The 22,385-nt window shown below is 35.4% G+C and overlaps 3 protein-coding genes across 3 annotated transcripts; 2 read left to right on the forward strand and 1 right to left on the reverse strand.

Annotated features, from left to right (window-relative positions):
• Window positions 1–5,059: 5,059 nt before the first annotated feature.
• LOC113283065 (uncharacterized protein sll0005-like) lies at window positions 5,060–11,807 on the forward strand. Its single transcript, XM_026532218.1, has 13 exons — window positions 5,060–5,448; window positions 5,526–5,675; window positions 5,855–6,025; window positions 6,105–6,248; window positions 6,455–6,560; window positions 6,728–6,876; window positions 6,989–7,114; window positions 7,389–7,532; window positions 7,733–7,820; window positions 8,796–9,169; window positions 9,477–9,800; window positions 10,876–11,109; window positions 11,434–11,807. Exons 1-13 carry the CDS (start codon window positions 5,206–5,208, stop codon window positions 11,566–11,568), a joined length of 2,388 nt encoding a protein of 795 aa, XP_026388003.1. The 5' UTR covers window positions 5,060–5,205; the 3' UTR covers window positions 11,569–11,807.
• Window positions 11,808–12,451: 644 nt separating this feature from the next.
• Window positions 12,452–17,349, reverse strand: LOC113283066 (probable leucine-rich repeat receptor-like protein kinase At5g63930). The gene is made up of 3 exons (XM_026532219.1): window positions 16,620–17,349; window positions 13,390–16,456; window positions 12,452–12,913 (listed from the first exon to the last, which is right to left on the reverse strand). Exons 2-3 carry the CDS (start codon window positions 16,316–16,318, stop codon window positions 12,528–12,530), a joined length of 3,315 nt encoding a protein of 1,104 aa, XP_026388004.1. The 5' UTR covers window positions 16,319–16,456; window positions 16,620–17,349; the 3' UTR covers window positions 12,452–12,527.
• A 3,790-nt stretch (window positions 17,350–21,139) lies between these two features.
• LOC113279799 lies at window positions 21,140–22,069 on the forward strand. Its single transcript, XM_026528463.1, has one exon. It carries the CDS (start codon window positions 21,140–21,142, stop codon window positions 22,067–22,069), a length of 930 nt encoding a protein of 309 aa, XP_026384248.1.
• Window positions 22,070–22,385: the final 316 nt, after the last annotated feature.

Consider the following 22,385-nt stretch of genomic DNA (forward strand, 5'->3'; position numbering starts at 1 on the left):
TTGAACTTGTCCTTAATTGCCAAATCTTTATGGGGAGTGCGGCTGTGGAATACTATAAGGGTTATCTTGTATCTTTAAACTCCTTGATGAATGCATTTAGGTTCGGCTTTATGATTGCATCTAAATAAGATGATATATGCTTTCTTATGGTCATGAAATGTCTCTTTTGGAAATTTCATTAGAATCCCGTATTTGTACCTTTGCCAATTTTATTGACAAAAAGGGGAAGAATTGATTTGTAGTTCACCCTACAAATACATATGGTTTTCGGATCATTATGTAAGGGGAAATGGTTTCCCCAGAAGTATTGATCATTCTTATCTACGTAATTGATATTCTATAATAACCGTTTCTCCTTCACAATATGCATCCTAAATTAAATCTGCAAATGGTTATGTCAAACCTTAAAACAGTACACTAACAAATCAAAGCACGTGCCGTTATGGCACGGGTCATATCCTAGTTAGAGATATGCTAGTCATCATTCCATGGATTGAGAAAAAGGCTTCCGAATCGCTATTCATATGTTCTTAATTTATCCATAATGCACATTAATACTAATTTATTTATGAAATGCACCTCGTGCATAAAAACTCAATTGTTTCTCTGAGAACTTATTCAATAAAAAACAAAAACTCAATATTAACGTAATAATGGATGCATCATTGCTCTCATTTATACATATCCAACCCTTGTCATAAATCTGCCTTAACGTCTCTTCTAAAATGGAAAAAGAGCATCCTTTATATCTTCCCAAAAAAACCAGAAAACCCAAGAGAAAACAAAATTTTCAAGTGATTACTGTAGTCGTTTCGCTTAATCAAATGTTGAAACCTATCATACTTGATGATAAACTAATAGTTTCTTCAAGTAAAATGGAGAAATCCGATAAGCTGCAGAGCCATGCTTTTGAATTGGATGAGGCACTATGGATTCGTTTTTATTTTTTTCCTCGTTAACTAATATTTCTTTTTTATATATAAGCAAAACGGTTTTCATTATACGCAAAGAAGCAAAAAAGTTTATCATAGCAAAAATACATAGATTTCCAAAAATAGTATTTGAGAAGAAAGTTTCTAACAAAAATATACACCTTTTATACTCGTATTATACCTCGTTTATAGTGAGAAGACAAAGTAGAAATTTTAGCAATAGAAGAAAGCACGTCACTAGCCTTATCCAGACTTTGTTTTTAACAAGAGAAAATTTTGACCATATATAATTGTGGACTAAGTCAATGAGACTGACAAATATTTCCATGTATCATAAAAGACAAGATTGACGAACCTAAAGTGATTAATAAGCTTACAAGTAAGTTTACGTTTCCTCTTTTCCTTTTCAACATTTTACACATTTGATTCAGAAATTTAATATATTCATTTATAATTGTCTGTCATAGGTGTTATCATCTCACCTTCAAGTGCACTTGGCAATAGTTATCAGCAGTCATCTCTAACTATTGATTGCAATGATCAAGTAACTTATGATTCTTACACGAGTTTGTTATGTGATTTGTAACTCTGGATATCCAGTTATCCATAAATTATCTCTGTCAACAAGCTGGTTGTATTACGATTCCTGGAATGATCTAAATATTTATTATTATTCCTTATTTGTGAGCATGATACAAAAGATGCAAAGAGCAAAAGGATATGGAAATATTGGATTTTTTTTTTAACACAACAAGTTTATCGATCTTTTTCCGAATCAATTTAGATTGGTATTAAGACCACATACATTGGGTGCGAGATCAGGACTTTGAGCAAGACTGTTGAATATTACTTCTACTGAATGTTCGGTATATACCAATAGTATTATACTCCCTCCATCTCAAAATAACAGTCCTAATTGAATTTGTCAAGATATTAAGGAAATCCTATAAAGTGTCGCGACTAACCCTTGACTAGCCCTATTTAATGTTATGTTATTACCAACACTAAAACTAATAGTATTAAAAATTATAAATTGGATAATATTATTATTTTAGGAAATATTTGTAGAAATAAAAACAAACTTATATTGCTTTTATCATGGAGTCCATAATTAGAACGGGATATACTCCACATATCTCATCGTAAGAAAAAGAAAATCCCTTCATTTGATTTTGATTCCCCGCACGGAAAATTTAGAGGCTTTGGAATTTTTATTTGAGAGGGAAAGAAAAGAGATAAAAAGATTAATAAAGATGAAAATGTTATGTAAGAATAAGTAGAAATTTTATTAGATATTTTACAATTATCCACAAATGTTTTTATTTAAAAAAAGAATGACAATCAATATAAAAATACTGAGTAGATTTTTTCCTTATATATGGTGATATTATATAAGATTTTGGATTAAGTTATATTAAAAATGATTTCATGATTATGAAAAATAAAGGTATACTTGATAGTTTAACGAAAAAATATGTCTATAAACAGAACGAACAAATAAAAAGAGACAGACCAAAGTAGAAATTAGGACAGATAAAAAAGGACAGAGGAGTACTAGTTTCTTGAATTCATGCTTACAAAGTCAAAAAAGGTGGTCCACATACACAAAGATATATAATATCGACAAATAAAAATTACTAGCAATTTAATATATACCTTGGAATGAACATCAAAGTATGATGTATGCATCGTCTAATTGCAACTATAAATAATCAATTGATTACTTAAAAAAAAATTTAATTAAGTGGATACAGATTTTTACCCATTATCAGAACTTTTAAATTATTATTTACACATGTAAGTTTTTTTTTATTTAACTATTGTATATACCTCAATTTTAGATTGGTATATATTTTTAAATTAGGAAATATTTAATTGGCCTTATGTATTCAATATATTCATAAGCTACTGTTAACAACTAAATTCTTTTAGAACCAAATGTTGTTGTTCCAAACCACGACCCACTTTCCAAAACATGCATAAAAAATCCTGATAATTAAGAAAGCAATGCTGATAGATATATTTGATCAACAAATCTGGCAGGAGCAAGAATTATCACGTAAACTCCACAAACAAAATACGAAATTGATAACATCAACAAAATTTCTAACAAATGTAGGCATCTACTATTATACTTGAAACATAAGTTACATGTTACCTCGGTTGTAGTCAAGTAAAATCCTGGTTCGTAATCAGCAACATCTTGAACCATCCCTCTCATTCCCGGACCAGCAATAAGAGCTCAGATCAGCTCTGCCAAATCCTGATGTGGAATAAATATTAATATACTACATTATCATTCAAACACAAAGCAGAAAGAACAATGCAAGATCCATGTGTCCTGGTCTCATGAAGAACTGTAGGTACATCATGAAAGTTCAAGACAATATATATATATATATATATATATATATATATATATATATATATATATATAATGCAAAAGTTGATATCTTTTAATACCACAAATGATTTTTCTTTCTTTCTTATAATTTTTCGCATATGTTTTTGTTCCTTTCAGATAATTTTATGTTTAACTTTTATATACTACACATGATTTTATTTTATATTTTGTCAATATATTTCATTGTTTGCAGATTTTAAATTTTCATATCACTTTGAATGTTTTAGTATGCATTTTGGTTTTTAATTTTTGAAATACTCGTATCAAAAAAACTAACTGTCTTTCCTAAATATTAAAAAAATGAAATAATACAAAGTATTAAATTATAGGATATAACGTGGTTTGGATGAAAAACATAAATATCCTCACATTTTGTAGAAACTACGATAAAACCTTCAAATGTGGATAAATGCATATTTTAAAAAGTTGTGTGTGTAGACCCTATTAGTTTTTTATTTGGGTAGATATTAATTTTCTTTATTAAGGGAACATCAATTCATCAAAATAATATAAAATATATTCAAATCGAAGGTGTAGTTGAGATTATGGCCACCAAATTAAAGAAACATTATGTACTCTTATTTCCAAAACATTTGACACTAACTGATTGAGTTTTTATAATTTTTGGACCCACACACCCCATTAGTAGCTCCGCCCCAGAAGCCGGTAAATCAACATATGATATTATTAAAATCAACAAAGTTTGGAAATCTTCAAAATGGTAGTAAAAATCAACAAATCTGGCGCACGAATCTTCAGAATTGAAGGTGATATAGTAAGATAAACAAAAATCGGTGAATCAACCTAAGGTTTAAAACGTGTTTAAGCTAATTGTATAGAGGAGAAATTTTGAGTATGACCCCATTAAAAAGGACACAATTGAGTAAGACTATTTGAAGAAGGTAGTTGAAAGATATATCAAAACATAAAGTTTTCGAAAAATGGAAGAATTTTCATGGCAAATGAAATAGATGCACTCAAAAAGTCTGAACAAACACATTATGAAAGAACTTGAAAGTAATAGAGATCAGTTTATAAATTTACTCAGTGATTTGAAACATGGATTGAGAAGGTCACGGGGCGACTTTGTTGAAAATGCTTGTTGGTAAAGACCAAATGATTTTATCTATCGATTATTAAATAGTAACAGCTGCCTCTGCTCTATCACCAACAAAGATAACTCCAGAAGGCAGTGAAGGTAAATTTCACGTAGAAAAAGCTCAGTATCCGAGTGACTATACTTATAAATTCGTTGTGTGTATAAATTTTTTTTCCAGTTAATTTTTATCCAGATATTATGAATTCGGGTTTAATATTGGAGGATAGAAGGCTGATAAACCAAACAATTTATACGAACTTTATATATTCCATAAAAACAATTTGAATGCATTCTTATTTGAATAAAAAATAAAAAAAAATATTTAGCCCTCAAATCTAAAGTTAGGTCAAACTACCCATCGACTTGTATATAAAGGCCATTTACTCGTGTACTCTCTCCGATTTCAAAAGATAGATTTGTTTTTACGTTCAATTTGTACATGAAACTGTTTTTTCCTCCCAGAATCCTTTTTCTTTTTTGAAGCAATATTGAGGTGCGCACTACATGAGGCCACGCGTCAGAGCAACATCCAAGATTTTTCTACCCTAAAGTGAAGACTAAAACGTTCGAACCAAACACAAACAGATGCAACAAAAATCCAAACAGACAGGAACGAGTGGTCCACTTTCGTCTCTCCCACCATGGACCTCCTTTTCTTCTTTTCTTCTCTTGCTCATACTCTGATTTTCAGACTTTACTTCAGCTCTCTCCATCTCTCTAAAGCTCCAGAGAAAAGGACGAGAAGAAGAAAAAGCTGAAGCAAACCTCAAATGGATGCAGCATCGCAGCTCGGTTACTGCGGAATCGAACCCCTCAAGCGGACGGTAGCATCAGCCAGACGAAGAGGAGGAGATTATCATGCTAGTAGTGCTCGTATCACCACCACCACCGTCCAACACTCTAAAAGAAGAAGTAGAAGAAGAAATCTTGTTGTTTCTGTTGCTACAGAGCAACCACCTTCTTCTTCAGCACCACCACCGTCAAGGCGGAAACCTATTATTAATGACAATTCGGTAACTACTAATGTTTAATTTTGAAAAGAATTGATTAATTTTTGCTGTTTTAGTGTTGAAAATGGATTCTACTGTAGAGGATGGGAAATGTATCACAAGAGATTAAAAGAGTGAGAGCTCAAATGGAAGAAAATGAGGAAGTTGCAATTCTAATGAGAGGTCTTAGGGGGCAAAATTTGAACGATTCACAATTTGCTGCTGATGATGTCCAGCTTCGCCTCGTTGAGGTAATTTCCAATTTATGCATACACATTATGAAGGTCTATGCGATAATGTGTCATGTCACAAATTTTAGACATTATACCTACGCCATTATGATTCGTTTGAACGAAATGCTAAACATGTCTGTTCGGGCTTGTATGATATATTGCGTTCCAATGTTTTTTGTTTTGCTTCTGTTTTTCAGATTGAAGAAAGAGGTGATTCATTGCCTCTGGTTTATGATCCTGATATCATTAGTGCATATTGGGGAAAGCGACCACGTTCTGTTGCAACACGTATTGTCCAATTAACATCTGTTGCTGGTGGGTTTCTTTCTCGACTTTTATGGGATGTCATTACCAAGAAGGTCAAAGAGGTAGGTAACTCTGTTCAGAACCTTTGATGCTTTGATGTAAGCTATAATACAGCTTACACACTTTCTGGCTATTCAATAGAACGAAGTTGCACGTGCCATTGAAATACGTGAGATTGTGACCTCTCTTGGTCCAGCATATATCAAACTAGGGCAAGCATTGAGTATTCGTCCAGACATTTTGTCACCTGCAGCAATGACTGAGCTGCAAAAGCTTTGCGATAAGGTACTGTGAATATCTTCATTTCTTAATCTATTACTTCATTATCGCAATTATGGGTCTGTTTCAAGCTAAGATGTTCAAAATATGCAATAAATACTACTTGCAATGCTTTATATATGCACGTTACTTGCATGATGCACTGATCTCAGAGCTTCCAATTCTGTAATATGGTTTACTTGAGCTAATTGAAACTTTTATGATGTTTGAAGGTTCCTTCATTTCCAGATGATATGGCTATGGCCCTTATTGAATCAGAGCTCGGTGAGCCTTGGCAGAATATCTATTCAGAGCTTACTTCGTCTCCAATCGCTGCTGGTAGCCTCAGAAATCCTTTTTCTTGTACTTGATATTGATTGTTAATTAAGTTATTCTTGCCGGACATCGTTTTTTCCAGTAATTTCATCTCTAGTTTTTTGAATTCTCATATAATGTATTTAGTTAATGTTACCCATTTAAAAAACTTAAACTTGCCTTCTTTCCAGCGTCCCTTGGTCAGGTCTATAAGGGTCGACTGAAAGAAAATGGGGATCTAGTGGCTGTAAAAGTACAACGACCCTTTGTGCTTGAGACTGTAACCATCGATCTATTCATCATCCGGAACTTGGGATTGGCTCTTCGGAAGTTTCCTCAGGCAAACGCTTACGCACCTAATCTCTCTTTCGAGACTGTAACTTTCATTGGTCAGTGAGTAATCAATTGGGGGCACTTGTTCTATTCCTTAATCTGCTTCTCAAAAATTTCAGGTCGCTCTTGATGTTGTTGGACTAGTAGATGAATGGGCTGCTCGTTTTTTTGAGGAACTTGATTACATTAACGAGGGTGAAAATGGCACACTTTTCGCTGAAATGATGCGAAAAGATCTTCCTCAGGTAAGCTTGATCACCATATACTGTGCCTATCTGCCAGACCAAGTCTAAACTTGTCTTATCCGATTGTTTTTTCGAGGAATGCGATATAGTGTCTTGTCTTACAATATAAGTTTTGATTATTGTTGGTGAATAATTACAAGTCTCTCTTCTTTTTCGTTTTCTTGAAACATTCTATTCTAAACACAATAGCAGCTCTTCGTTTATTTGTAAACTCATATCCTATATCACATTTCAATTTGTAAGTCTAATTTGATTTTCTTGCCCCCAAAATTAGGTTGTTGTTCCAAAAACGTACACCAAATATACTACTAGAAAGGTTCTCACAACAGGATGGGTAGAGGGAGAAAAACTGTCACAAAGTACTGAAAGTGATGTTGGGGAACTGGTCAATGTTGGAGTCATATGCTACCTAAAACAGGTATGGCATCCATTGTTATGTGTTTCAGTATTGTACTGAAGCATTTTATGTGAAGAAAAAATGGCAATCATCATCTAGAAACTGTTTTTTTCTTTCATGTGCATCACCTGTGAATTTACTATTAACTTCACATACTACTAGTTTAAACTTTAAATTGATACATGAATAAGTATCGTCTTATTGTCATCATTCTTTCGCAGTTGCTTGATACCGGCTTCTTTCATGCTGATCCACACCCTGGGAATATGATCCGAACTCCAGACGGAAAGCTGGCTATACTTGACTTTGGTAGCTATCTATCCATTTAGAGTCATATTTAATAAAGGGTCATTTGTGAAGAAGTTAGCTTCAGTGAGTATTTAACTGGTTCAATTAACTTTTATCTTTTTTTAATTCAAATCTTTCCACCTAAACATTTTCATAACTGCTATGTTAGGAATTACAGTTGAAAACCTAAAGAACATGTTGTTACAGAAATAGAACACTTGGTACCTTACAGCTAACACTTTCTCATGAAATTTGATAATGGCAAACACTGAGCAGGTAGGTGTATTAACTGGTGCTTTATCATTTAGTAAAGGATTTTGTCATAGTTTATTCTACCTGCTATCTGGAGACAGTATAATATGATTTGATTTCGTGCAACCATTTTGACCCCAATTTAAAATAATTACGAGAAGTAAATGTGATGCTGTGTTCTAGATTTTTAGATGGTTCGTAGTTAAGTAAAAGGAGAAATTAGGAGATGGGAAATTAAGGCCAGTAGATTCTGGTTAGTAAAGTCTAACTGTACTCACTAGAATGAAATGTTTAGAACTGAGAACTGCACTTAAAGTGTATGTCGAATTCACATCATGCACATCACATAGAAATCTAATGTTTCACGAAAATGGAAAGTTGATATTGCCTAGGTTTTGGTGTTTTACCTTTTGAGCGTAGTGGTTTACTGGGACGACAATCAACCATGTAATACTTTCCTGAATTATTTGTCCTCAAGTTTTGTCTATAATTTACCCAAAATCTAATAATCCGTTTTACTGTCATCAAAAGCTATGAATGGATTAGAAGCATATAATTTCAAGAAAGTATGATTTTCTGTGAATCCACATGGCTTGGATACATGAAAATCTAACAAGCCAGATGTTGGATTGATATAGGTCATGCAGGCCTGTGGGGGCACTTCTCTTCTTCTTGCGTAGTATTTAAAAACCTAACTTTTTTTAAGGGTTAAATTTCTACTAATGCATGTCATTGCTGATGCAGGTCTCGTGACAAAATTAACTGATGATCAAAAGTATGGGATGATTGAAGCAATTGCTCATCTCATTCATAGGGACTATGGAGCTATAGTGAAGGACTTTGTTAAGCTTGGTTTCATTGATGAGGGGGTTAACTTAGAACCAATCTTGCCAGTTCTGGCCAAAGTTTTTGATCAAGCACTTGAAGGCGGAGGTGCCAAAAATCTGAACTTTCAAGAATTGGCTGCGGACTTGGCTCAAATAACATTTGATTATCCATTTAAAATACCCCCTTATTTTGCCCTGATAATCAGAGCAATAGGTGTGCTGGAAGGTATAGCTTTAGTTGGAGATCCTGAATTCGCTATTGTGGATGAAGCTTATCCATATATTGCACAGGTATAAGTTCTTTTATCTTCTTGGATTACACAAGTTTCTTTTAGTCTAGCAATACTTACATTTCATCTCTGCACTTGTTGGCTTCACATATATGCATCTTTTCAAACTTCTCGGTTGTCAGCTGGAAAAAATATTCTTTTCAGAGTAGTTGGTAAACCTTATTCTCGATTTTCAGCTGGAAAAATGTTCTTTTTGAGGAGTTGGTAAACCTTATTACTGGATATATTTTTTTGTTAAATACATCTATATCAGATCCTTGTGTGTAAAATCTTAAGTTTTCACCTTGTCCGTTCTTGTGAATTTTCAGAGACTTCTAACAGATGAATCCCCACGACTGAGGAGTGCCTTACGGTACACAATATATGGAAAAACCGGAGTATTTGATGCTGAAAGATTTATTGATGTCATGCAAGCCTTTGAAAGTTTCATAACTGCCGCTAAAAGTGGAGGCGGTGGGGAACTGAATGGAAGTATGGCTGATCTTGGTTCTTTGCAAAATCAAACAGATTACGAAGTTCCTGGATTTTCACAAAACATATCTCGCCCTGAACAACCAATTGAAACAAGAGCAGCTTTAGGATTTCTGCTATCAGAGAAGGGGAACTTTTTCCGAGAGTTCCTTCTAGATGAGGTACTTGCTGGAAGCTTTATTGTTTCTCATAGTGGCACACTAGTTTATCACTCTACTAATTTATTTTCTCACCTGCACATGCTTAAGGAAATTTGGTCTTGATGTCCTAGAATATATCAAATAAATATGAAGCCATCTGCAATTACCGTTTCTTATTTATTCATGATCCTTAAATACCAGAAAAATCTCAATTGTTTTTGCCTTCATATGTAGGGAATCTCCATGAATTCTTGCTGCAAAACAGATGGTTTTCAATCATATAATGGATGAATTTTAAAAGCTGTAGTTGCCTGATATAATGTCACTAATATTTGGTCAATCTAAATTAGTAGTCATATGAATTGAATTTAGTGGGGTGCAATCAGGGCAGTAACCAGACCGAAAGAAGATAATGTAACCCAATCTGAAACTATTGTTCAGAGAAAACCAGATCACCAAGTAAGGAATTAAAATGCACAAAGGTACCTTCCGTTTTTTTTGCAAAGACCAGTCTAGCTCATTAATTAGGCCACATTACTTATCTGCTGCGTATAAAGCATCCAAAATTTCAAACAGCATAATCATTAAATACTCTACAAATGAGTAGTGTTATTTGTATTCATTCATATACACTAACGGACTGCACTTTGAGTGAAATTGTTACAAATATGCAGGGATTTTGGGTAGGGTTAACGCTAGTTGGGGTATTCTGAAAAGTTCAAGTTCATTAACTTAACCTCGATGAAATAAATATACACTTTCATTGGTTGATGTGATAGTTTTTTGTACGTCATGTCTTGAGAATATTTGTACTTAAGAATCCTTGATGACTTACTTTGCCCCAACATGTGATTAGAGTTAAGAGTTGATTAAATGAGGATGACTAATTTGCCAGAGCATACATGTTACCTCAAGTCCAAATCTATACTACCTTATGAACAGGGGGATGTACCATGTGTTTGAATATTTTTTTATCGAGAGATGAACTTTACCGTGCCTGATGATTTTTTTGAACTGAATGGAATGGACTTAAGTGACAAATGACTATCTTCTTGTGTTTCTATTTTTAACCTGTTGGTTTTGGCACTATGAACAGATAGTGAAGGGAATTGATGCAGTTTCAAGGGAGCAAACAGTACAAATAATGGCAGCTCTGGGAGTTGGAAATTCATTCTCAATTATAAATAGCATGGTTCCTTCCTTTGGTCCTCTCAGGCGGACAACGTTTTTACCTACTGTTACGGAGGAAGATCGAATTGTACTAAACAATGTTCAGAAAGTAGTTGGATTTTTAACTGCTGGGACTCCAAATTCGAGGACAAATAGCCAGGTATATGGTGACATCTGTTTATCGTAGTTTACTTAGTATATAATCTCATGCAGAAGGAAAAGTTGGTTCTTCCTTAATACCAGTTTAAGGACTGAAATGATCAAGATTCCATTTCTATGGCTGAATAAAACTGTTAAGGTCTGGAACCAAAGATATTGACCTTGTTAAATGGCACAAAATAGAGGCTTAGGAGCAAAGACCAGACTCAGGATTTTATCGTGAAGTAGCTCACCTCTAATCTCATGTCATAGGATATGCAAATAACTTGTGATTTGGTCTAGAAAAAGTACTAGTCTCATGATTTTGTTTTTGTATTGGTTGCAGGATATAAATGCCGCTCAGGTCATTCAAGAGCTTCTTCCTATTCTGCCTGGCATCTCCGCGCAGATACTGCCTGAGGTGTTAAGTCGATTATCTTCCCGCATGTTAGCACGCCTAGTTCGGGACGTTTTTTTGTAAACCAATAGTTGAGTCCAAGTTCTTCATCTGATCCCTAAGAAAATGATTTGTGAATGTGGTGAAAAATTACTTAAAAATGATAAAACATCTATACCCAGCTTCCTTGTATGTCTGTATTGTTATTTATATATAAAAGGTAGGGTTTCATGTACAGAATACAGGCTACAGAATAGTGACTGTTCATATTTGAATACTTGACAATAAAAGTGAATGGAAAAAAAGAGTTATATTGGATCAAATTATGATGTTATATGTCCTCTTTGTGATGAATGAGTTGATTTGGTTTGTGCTGTAAGACTCTTCATATTTATGATGATGAGTTGATATGAACAAAACATTAAGACAAGACAAAGCAACACATTTGTGAAAAAAGATCCCTTCTGTCTCTGGTATGATGAGACTTACACTTGGATCTGACTAAAGCAGTTGTACTTTATTGCAGATTTAGATGATCTCAGTGGAAGGCCCATGTGATTTTATTTTTCCTTCTTTTTCTTTTTGACAAGGAACCATGTGAAGAAATTTTGCCTGAGAATATTCCTTTTTAGGGTTCATGAAAGGATCTGAACATGGCTCAGCAGCCATCAGCCGAAACAGAAGAGAAATAACCCTCTGATTTTGATACTTAGATGCAGCCCTGCTAGATCACTAAAAATCTAGTATGTATCCTCACAACAAACCATCTATAAAATGGCGATATGTTCAGTGATCTAGCAGCACTACATTAAGCTCTCCACTAGGAGGAGGCTCCAGGTCACACCAATCCATTACTAAACTGCAATATAGCAAGATCAAATACAACTAAACATCGAAAGCTTTTAGGGACTGTTAGGTTTCGGGGGGAAAAAAGAAGATGTTATGGAGACTGTATTCTGAATATATGCTTACATGTGAAAGAACGTTATTATAAGTGAAAAAGAATCAATTATATTTATAAGAGAAGCTAAATACAGAAATATTCATGATACACCAGTATCACTATCCTTTTTTTGAGGGAAGTCTTGAGCTTGAGAAGCAACAATAATTCCCTCTCTGTCAGACTCTATCAACATCAATACAACTTCTCGCATTGATGGCCGATCAAAGGGAGATGAATTTGTGCAAAGTAAAGCAATCTTTAGGACAATTATCATATGGTCAATAATATTGTCTTCTAAACCTAGTCGTGTATCAAGTATACTGGAATTTAAAGAATGGATGTGAATATAATTTCTAACAAATGTAACAAGGTCACCTCCATCATCAAGTGGTTGTACAGGCATTTTCCCAGTCAGTAACTCCAATAAAACAACCCCGTAGCTGTATATGTCACATTTCTCTGTTACCTTCATAGTGTATGCGTACTCTGGGAAAAGAAAGGTGAAACATTAATTAACGGACTGTTATAAGTCGGAAGAAAATTCACTACTTTTGAAACAAGGCCAAAGAAAAGGAGGGGAAAAAAAAGGAAACAAAAGAGAACGAAGGTGAAAGCAAATACAAGTAGGGAAATGCACCATTGAAACACTTCCTACTTTATCCGATCATTGGTATTGTGCATTTGTATGTGCAAAAAGAATATTAACAGAGTTATTTATCATGCATTCAGAATATGAACATTATAAGCAGGATGCATCGATAACAAACCGGATTTTGGTTCTCGTGCAGTCTTCCTAGCTACCTAGCTACCTAACAGCCATATGCTTAAATTCACTCTTCCACTTACATAAATAGAATATGGCTTTGAAACAAATATATCAGGTAGGTATGCTTATTTGCATCTGTAACACGAAAGCAAATGCATCACAAATGAAGATAAAAAGTAGACATGGCAAAGCTTACCAGGGGCTATATATCCGTAAGATCCGGCAACTGCAGACATTGATTTGGAATGTGGCATATCTATCACCTTCGCTAATCCAAAATCACCAACATGAGCTTCAAACCTATCGTTAAGTAGAATATTGTTGGACTTTATATCCCGGTGGATAATCCGAGGCTTGCAATCGTGATGTAAATAGGATAAACCCTGAGCAGCCCCAAGAGCAATTAGGAACCGCTTCTGCCAATCTAAGTTGCAGGAATCACCATGAAGTAATTCACCCAAACTGCCTCTAGGCATATACTCATAAAGAAGTAGATTTGCACCCTGGTGGTAACAAAAGCCGAAAAGTTTCACAATATTACGATGCCTAACTTTTCCCAGAGTTAAAATCTCTGCTCGGAAACTGTTCTCGACATTGCTCCCCTCTCTGTTAGAAGCTAGTTTCTTAACAGCAATTATTTGTCCAGACTGCATAACTGCTTTGTATACGGTTCCACAAGCTCCCTTTCCAATAACAAAACTTTCATCAAAACCGTTTGTAGCATCAACCAAATCCTGAAAACTGAACCCTTTTCTGGGGGAGAATTGCACGTCTGAATCTGAAGAACATTTATCTTGCACTGAAGTAAGTACCTCTGAAGGACGTTTCCTCATATAATACAGAAGCACTGCAATTAAAATAAGTGAAATCCCACTTATAGTGGCTGCAACTATTCCAACAATTTTACCAAGAGGAACACCTGATCCTCCCAAAGTTGGTGGGATAGGCTCAGAAGATTGATAATCACCACACACTTTATTAAGAAGCCCGCCACAAAGCCCTTGGTTTCCAATAAAACAGTTGGTGGCCATGTTTTGAAACAATGGGATGGAAGGTAAAGGCCCTGTCAGGTCATTGTATGAAACATTGAAACCCAACAAACTTGACAAGTTTCCGAATGTGGGTGGAATTTCACCTGTCAAATGATTATTATTAAGCAAGAGGTATTCCAGCAAAACAAGGTTTCCAAGTTCAAGTGGTATTTCCCCAGAGAGATTATTATAACTGAGATTCATCGCAATTTGTAAGCTAGAAAGGGAACCCAACTGCGGAGGTATAGGACCAGAAAATTCATTACCACCCATCTGTAATTCCGTCAATCGAGAGAGACTTCCCAAGCTAGATGGTATACTTCCTGAAAACTTGTTCTCTGAAAGCTTGAGTAGCTCCAACTGGTCTAGCTGTCCAAAAATGTCTGGCAAAGCATCCACAAAACTATTCATGCTGATATCAAGTCTTTGGAGCATCCTGCAGTTCGCCATTTCTTGCGGTATTCGCCCCACTAGCCTATTAGATGAGATATTAAATGTCACCAACTTGGAGAGATTACCTATCTCCTTTGGCAGCGTGGACGTAAAGTAATTGTTTGAGATATGAAGCCTTAGCAAAGCTTTGCAGTTCCCAATCTCAGAAGGAATAGGACCTCTAAATTTGTTACTGTCTAGTTCAATTGTGGACATATTCACAAGTTGGCATAAATTAGAAGGAAAACTACCTGTAAGGCCATTTTCAGACAGATGAAGCTGAACTAACGATTCACAATTTGTTAATCCAACAGGTATATTTCCAGTTAATCTGTTTGACCCGAGGTTCAACAAAATCAGATTAGAGTGCCTGCAGAGATGGCGAGGTATTTCCCCGGTAAGAGAATTTTCAGAGAAATCAACCACCCAAAGTTGGCTATAAACCCCTAGCCCTTGAGGAATAGTACCACTAAGAGAGTTGTTGAAGAGCTGTAACTGAAGCAGTTCCGTAATATACTGAAATCCATCTGGAATAGGACCTGTGAGGTGGTTTATGGAGAGGTCAAGCTTAGCTAAATCCTTTAAGCTGCATAGTTCCTTAGGAATACCACCAGTAAGCTGATTCTGGAAAAGGTAGAGTAACCGTAGACCTTTAATCTTACCAAACTCTGCCGGTATCTCTCCCGTCAACAAATTTTCTGAAAAATCAATTTCTAAAGCAAGAGAAAGATTTCCGATCTCCTTTGGTATCGTCCCGTTCAACTGATTTCTGTAAAGGTACAACCTCCCTAGATGCTGAAGATTAGAGAGATCCACAGGTATATCACCCACAAGGCTGTTCGCATACAGTGCTATAATCTCCAGATTCGTGCAACTCCCAAGCTCTTTTGGAATAGACCCAGATAACTCATTATCCCAAAGAATTAACTCCACCAAGTTCTTGAGCTTTCCCAGTTCACTAGGAATTTCCCCTACCAACTGATTTTGTGCAAGACCCAACACTTTGAGGTTCTGACATGAACTTAATTCAGCTGGTATGCTTCCAGTTATAATGTTTTGACCTGCTCTGAATATTGTCAAGTTCTTGAGGTTTCCCAGTGATGGAGGCAATGACCCAGTGAGTTTGTTAGTGAACAGAATCAACTCTTCAAGAGAAGACAGATCACCTAGCTCACTTGGAAGAGATCCTGAAAGTCTATTGTTGCACATGTTTAATTTGGTTAACCGTGACAGCCTACCCAATTCGCCAGGAATAACACCTTCAAATTGATTATTATTAAGATTAAGAACCTCCAACATTGAGCAATTCCCAATGTCCCCAGGTATCTTCCCAGAAAACTTGTTGTAAGACAGATCAAGTTCAGTAAGATGAACTAATCCACCAATAACAATACCATCAGATGCCGAAGTAGAAAGCGTACCAGAGAGATTCATAGACCCTAGACTGAGAGACGAAACAACGGAATCGTAAGTGCAATTCACACCATTCCATTGACATGGAGTTGAGTCACTTGGGTTCCAGTTATTGAGATGATTATGCCCATCAACTACAAGAGATTTCAGTTTCAACAAATACTTTCCCTCCTCATTTATCCCTTCAGAACAACAAACAAATAGAGCAAATACCAGCAGAAATCTCTCTAGTACTGAACCTGAAAACATTTTAATCTTTCCTGAATATCTGATTTGACCTTCCTCCCCCCACAACAATTCTGACTAACAGAACCCCCCAAACTGAAAATTTTGACATAAACAAGAACCTCTAGAATCAAAATTCCAGAAACCCATCACACCCTTTTCCTAATTGATTAACATAAAAACAACAATAATTAAGACCCTAACAATCTGATTAAGAAATAAAGCTCAAACTAATCATCATCAAATCAAAGTAACCATGAGCACATATAACAACACATAGAAACTTTGATCTGAATAAAAAAAGAAGCAATGAAAGTTGACATACCTCTTGTTTAATTCACTCTTTAAGACCAGAAAATTTACTCCTTTTCTGAATCCATGAAAAGTATATTCAACTATGTAACTGAATACAGAGAGAAATAGACAGAGAAATCAAAGACCCTGTAAAAATCCAGTCTTTTTTTCTTGTTTTTTAACTAGTAGACATGTGCTAAGTCATATGTAAACATGAACCTCTCAAACCAACCACCGATTTTACCAGTTTCATGCCTTATCATTATTTTTTTCCTCCAGTCTCTTCTCCACTAATAAAACTAATCAAATAAAAGTCTAGACGACAAGGAAATCTTTAAAAATGAAGATAAAAACCCACCCACGTCTTCTATTATCATTATTTTTCTTGTGGGGGTGTGGGAAAAGAGAAGTTGTAGTGTGGGGGGAACTGTGGATAAGGAAAAATCATTTGGAGAATCGAAGGCAGGGGATTTTTGTAATTGAAATTTGAAACCTTTTTCTTCATTCCTAATCATCTTTATTACATAAAAAGTTATGATAAAAGTTGCGGCAAAAAACCAACAACATGATGATTTTAAATTACTAAAATTCAAGTTCCAACAGCAGCCTGGTGCTCTGCACAGTACCTTTTTCATATTCTGGTTTGTTTGGTAAGCAAAGTAAACTCTTTTTTCCCATCAGTAATAGACAAGTGATGTGTGGGAATTGGGCAAGGTAAGCAGCTCACTGAGGTCAACATTATGCATCCTATCAAAGGGGAGTGAGTGGTTCACAAACAGAACTTGAGATTCTTTTCGACTGACAGAATATAAACTTCAAATGGAAAAACTTGTTATTAGTTAAACAGGAGAGACTTCGTTTATAAACAGCACACACCACCTAATCAGATAAAACTTGTACAACCGTGGACACCAAGTCACGTTGTACACGCGATTAATGTTGAGTTAACATTCACCACTGACATTCTGAATGCTTGCGGTTGCGGAGGTAAGGCGAATGCTTTTCGCCAAAAGAAAACTCTTTTTGCTGGTGGGTGATGATATCAGTGATCTGAATTCAAAACTCGCCAGCACCAATTTCTTTACCGATCCAAAAATAACACGAATGATTTGAAAATTTGGAACCCTAGTTTCTTTGGTGACGGAAAGAACCTATCTTTCTCTCATGGATGTCCAACATCCAATGTTCAAAGGGAAAAGCGTGGCCTTTTCCCTACATCCAACAAGCGCCCAATGGCTTTGTATGGTGTAATACGGAATCAACACAGGATGCCCAGGGTTTGGTGTCAGCAAAAATTTCGTAAACTACAAATGGTTCGGCGTCTAGACGAATGTTTTCTTAAAAATGATGAAAGACGCTTAACCATTTGGTGTCAGCCCTGGACGCCTAATGATTTGACGCCTGTTTTAAATATTTGTTGACCTTTTTAATGCTACACTCCATTTGCACTTTTACATTCTAATTCACGCTCTCGGTGATAATATTGGTATTGTAATTAATAGTTTTCTTTAAGCACTCTTACCTGTAATTTCAGCAACATCTTCTTATGCGGTATACAAATGTTACAAGTGTGTTGTACTTACGAAACCTTGTGACGATAATAAATGATATTTTCAGAGGAGATGGAAGTGAATGGAGAGAAAAATATATTATTTGGTGTGTGTTGTTAGCGTACGAACAAGTAAATTTATAGGGAATGCACCGTGACGATTATGACATTAAATCACTTCTTGCAACAGGTTATTCAAACATCTTCTCATCCCAGTGTAATGTTCCTACGATGTAGTATTGAAGTGTAATGCTTATCCGCTTTTGGAAATTGGTTGAATGACCAACAGAAAACTCTGACATGTTAATCACTGTAAGTCATTTCCTTGATAGGCAATTGGATTGCCTTTTCATTCAATTTAAATCACTTCCTTGAATTATCATGCACACTTAAATTTTTCAGAAAATAATAAAAGTGTCACTAAATGTCACCGTAGAAAATATCATTATATTAATTACCAGAGGATACTAGAAAAAAAATCCGTAACTCACTTTCGTAGGAATCATGATTGCACTTAGCATGTGCAACAAGCCTTTAAATCACAAGGACACCTTGACGGACGAGTTTTGTCGTAAGGGTTTACAGATGATTTACCACAAATTATATTAATCCTCGTCATTGACGACGAGAGAGGTTTGTTGAAGTCTGGCCTGCATTTGGATTATTCCAGCTTGAAACAGATTTCCTCACAAAAGGTTAGAATCTTTCCATCACCTTAAGGATCTTGAAATGATCTCCATAATGAAAATTTGACCATTTGCATCTACGCCATTCCTCTAGAGATATCATTATAATTTCATCATCATTTTCAACCCTTAGTCGATATCGATTGACAGTGAACACTAAAACATTGAATTCATGAATTAAATTGACTATGCTTACATGTCAACAGAACAAAACAGCTCCATTATGGTTGTTTGGGTTACCAATTTCAGTGCAAAAGCGTTCATATATGGTCTCCAATGATGTTGACTTGGAACACCATTTATTCTTCGTTCTTCACCTCTCTCCGGGTAGTATAGTACCAAGTTTCAACAAAGAGATAAATCATCCTCCAAGGCAAACTATGCAGGATTAATGTAAGGTTGATCAATCTTTTAGAAAAATTCGAGTAAAATAAAATGTTTTATGTTGGATACTATATGTGTAGAAGGTGTGTGGATGGGTGGGTATATATAGGAGATTGAATACATACATACTATTTTTGAAAACATCGTCTAACGGGTATAAGGTCTATATCCGTGAGTTAGTATTTTGAAGATAAGGTCTATCATCTTTATGAACGGATTTATTTTTGGAATAGAAAGGATCATCAATTTTATCAACGGGTACATATTTCAGAAATAACGTTCAACGGGGAGTATCTATGTCAATGAATTTAAATAAAGTTTAAATGATTTTGTTAATTTCAAAATACCATACAAGAAAATACACCGGTAAATTCAATCAATATTCGTAATCCTAACTCAGTTTTGCAGGCATCGCGGTCACACTTAGCTTGTGCAAAACATATTTAAACCGCTAAGTGACCCTAACAGACGAGTTTATCTCGTGAGGGTTTACAGCTAGATATACCCACAAAATCTTTTAACTTGATGCAGTTTTATTAATCCTGATATCCACCTTGCGGAGGACGTCCTAGTAAGGATATTGGATTCTAGTCGTCCAAGAAATCCTTCATCAGTAAGTAACATTCATAAAACCTGAAATCATGTCCCGCTGATTCAGAGCAGAGTATTTTTTCCTTGGTTTCCTACATCAAACAAACAAGAACTAATTTATTATTTCATTCTAAGAGTGTTTCAAAAACATGTGTGGACAACAAGAAGAATCTTTTAACCATATCTTTATGGAATGTGATTTCACTTTATGTTTATTTTCTTGAGTTGGTTTTAATCCGGTTTTTGTTTTGAATAACCAGGTATAATTTCTTGTATGGTTTACCAACTGGTTTAAAAGAACCGACGTTAGAGACAAATGGAAACAATCATGTGGGCTATTTGAAAAACTAGATGTAATCTAGCATTTAGAAAAATCAGGCTAAATGTAGATGTCACTAAATACAGTATTACTACCTTAGTGAAGGATAATGCTAGAAGTAGGTGGCACTTAGAGAAAATGGATGAGACAGACATCTCCAAGTCGGATTATACGTTAAACCCAACCATTCTGACTATGCAAATAAATGTTGTTGTTATGATGGATACTAGTACAAATATGTCCGGCATAACTCTAACTTGTTCTGATCATACAAGTGCTTACTAAAGATCCAAGTGCATCCATATCGCAGGAACTAGTAAAGAGGAGATAGAGGAAAGAACAGCTTCATCGAAAATCAAGTGGATTTGCGACTTAAATCTTCAGATGGTACACATGGAAGGCGATAACTTGAAAGTCCTTGAAAGCACACATTGGCCGGATGGTACCAGCTTGAATTTTTTCTTATGTATGAAAGGAATTAAAACACTTAACTTGATTCCGGTTTCCAAAAACTTTACTACTAGAATTCTAACGGCAGTCAATATTAGGGAAGGTCTAACAAACTGTTGGAATGATGATTCTTTTTTGTATCACATAAACCATTTACTAGTGGCACTTGGTAGCCAATACTCAATTACGTAATCTTCGGGGTCTCCCTGTTTTCTTATAAAAAAATAAAGCGTTAGGATCTTTTTCAGAATTATGTCACGTGACCATGATCTATTTTAGGCTAGGGTTTCTCTCGTCTCTAGAATGATTCTCTCTCATCTTCAGGATGATTTTTCTCTCGTCGTAGGACGATTAATATCTATTCTCTAACTTTCCTAGTGTTTTTCTCTGTTTGTGTTATTTGTTTTGCAGGTTAATCAAGTTTTGTTCGCTCGAATTCTACATCCCTTTTTGTGTCGTCTTAGGGTTTCCTTTGCTTCTCTATCACTTGGTTGGTTTTTTGAAGTTATTAGTCCCATGGAAGAACTTTCAACTCGTGTTCACATACAAACTATGAAGATTTGGCAAATAGAATGGCATCTCTACTACAAGATGAAGAAGAAATCTTCAAAGTCCCAGAGGACATTGTGGAATCTAACACTGAGCACAAATACAATGTAGTTATCACCACCATCACTGGACGAGAATATGAGATAAATATCCTCTACAACATGCTACAAAGATCGTGGAGGCCATCTGGCAACATGGAGATTCATAGTTTTGGCAAGGAAATATACCTAATACACTTTGAATTAGGATGCGATTATAATACAGTCATCACAAAGTCTCCTTGGGTACTTAATGAAGATCTGTTACTATTGGAGATATGCAATCCAGAAAAACTTCCGCATGAATATGAATTCAAATATGCAGATTTTTCTATTCAGATTTATGGACTCTCCATGAGTAACCAGAAGATAAAAATGGTGGAGTTCATTGCATCAAAGATTGGTGTTCCTTATCCTATCAACCCGTCAGAACAAGCTAAATGGGGAGGCTTTGCAAGAGTAAGAGTCAAAATAGATATAACCCAACCAATCAGACAAGAGTTGACATTCACACTTCCATCCAAAAAGAAGTGCACTGTCAGTTTAAGGTATGAAAGACTTCCAAGGGTTTGTTTCTTTTGTTGCAGATTTGGGCACATCATGAAACAATGCCCGGAATTATCAAAAGAATGTGAAAAGCTAGGTTTTTTTTCTCCGGAAACTTTCATGGAGAAGATGCAAGACATAAAACTATCCAGGATTACTGAGGAAGTTAATGCAAACTTTAAACCTAAAATTCTTCAGTCAAGACAACCAGCAAGAACAAACCCAGAAGTTCCAAAAACCAGTAATGACCCTGACAAAGAAAAAGTAACAACCCCCACATCTCAGCCAACAATCCAGCAAAATAAAAAACATACCTTTCCTAGCTCCACCAAAAATTCTTCAACAGTACCAGATCCCCCAAGAAATTAGTCTTCTTCCCAAAAATGTTACCATAACCCATCCAAATCCGGAAACTTCTGAAAATAATGTCATCCTTCCTTCAAAAGAGAATTATTCTCCGAATCAGCCAAATAGCAGTTCAAAATCTAATTCAAGTAATTTTAGACAGAGGAACTCAAAATCCTCGGAATCTACAAAAAATCCAACACCCACAACTTGCTTACTGCCTGAGTCTCAAGCCAAACAAAGTCAACTAAACAACCACCTACCAACCACTCCATTTCCTTACCCCCAATCCAACAAACCATCTCCACCCCACCAAATATACCCATACCCACAAATCACT

The sequence above is a fragment of the Papaver somniferum genome, chromosome 5 (assembly GCF_003573695.1).
Source record: "Papaver somniferum cultivar HN1 chromosome 5, ASM357369v1, whole genome shotgun sequence".
Classification (NCBI taxonomy): Eukaryota; Viridiplantae; Streptophyta; class Magnoliopsida; order Ranunculales; family Papaveraceae; genus Papaver; species Papaver somniferum.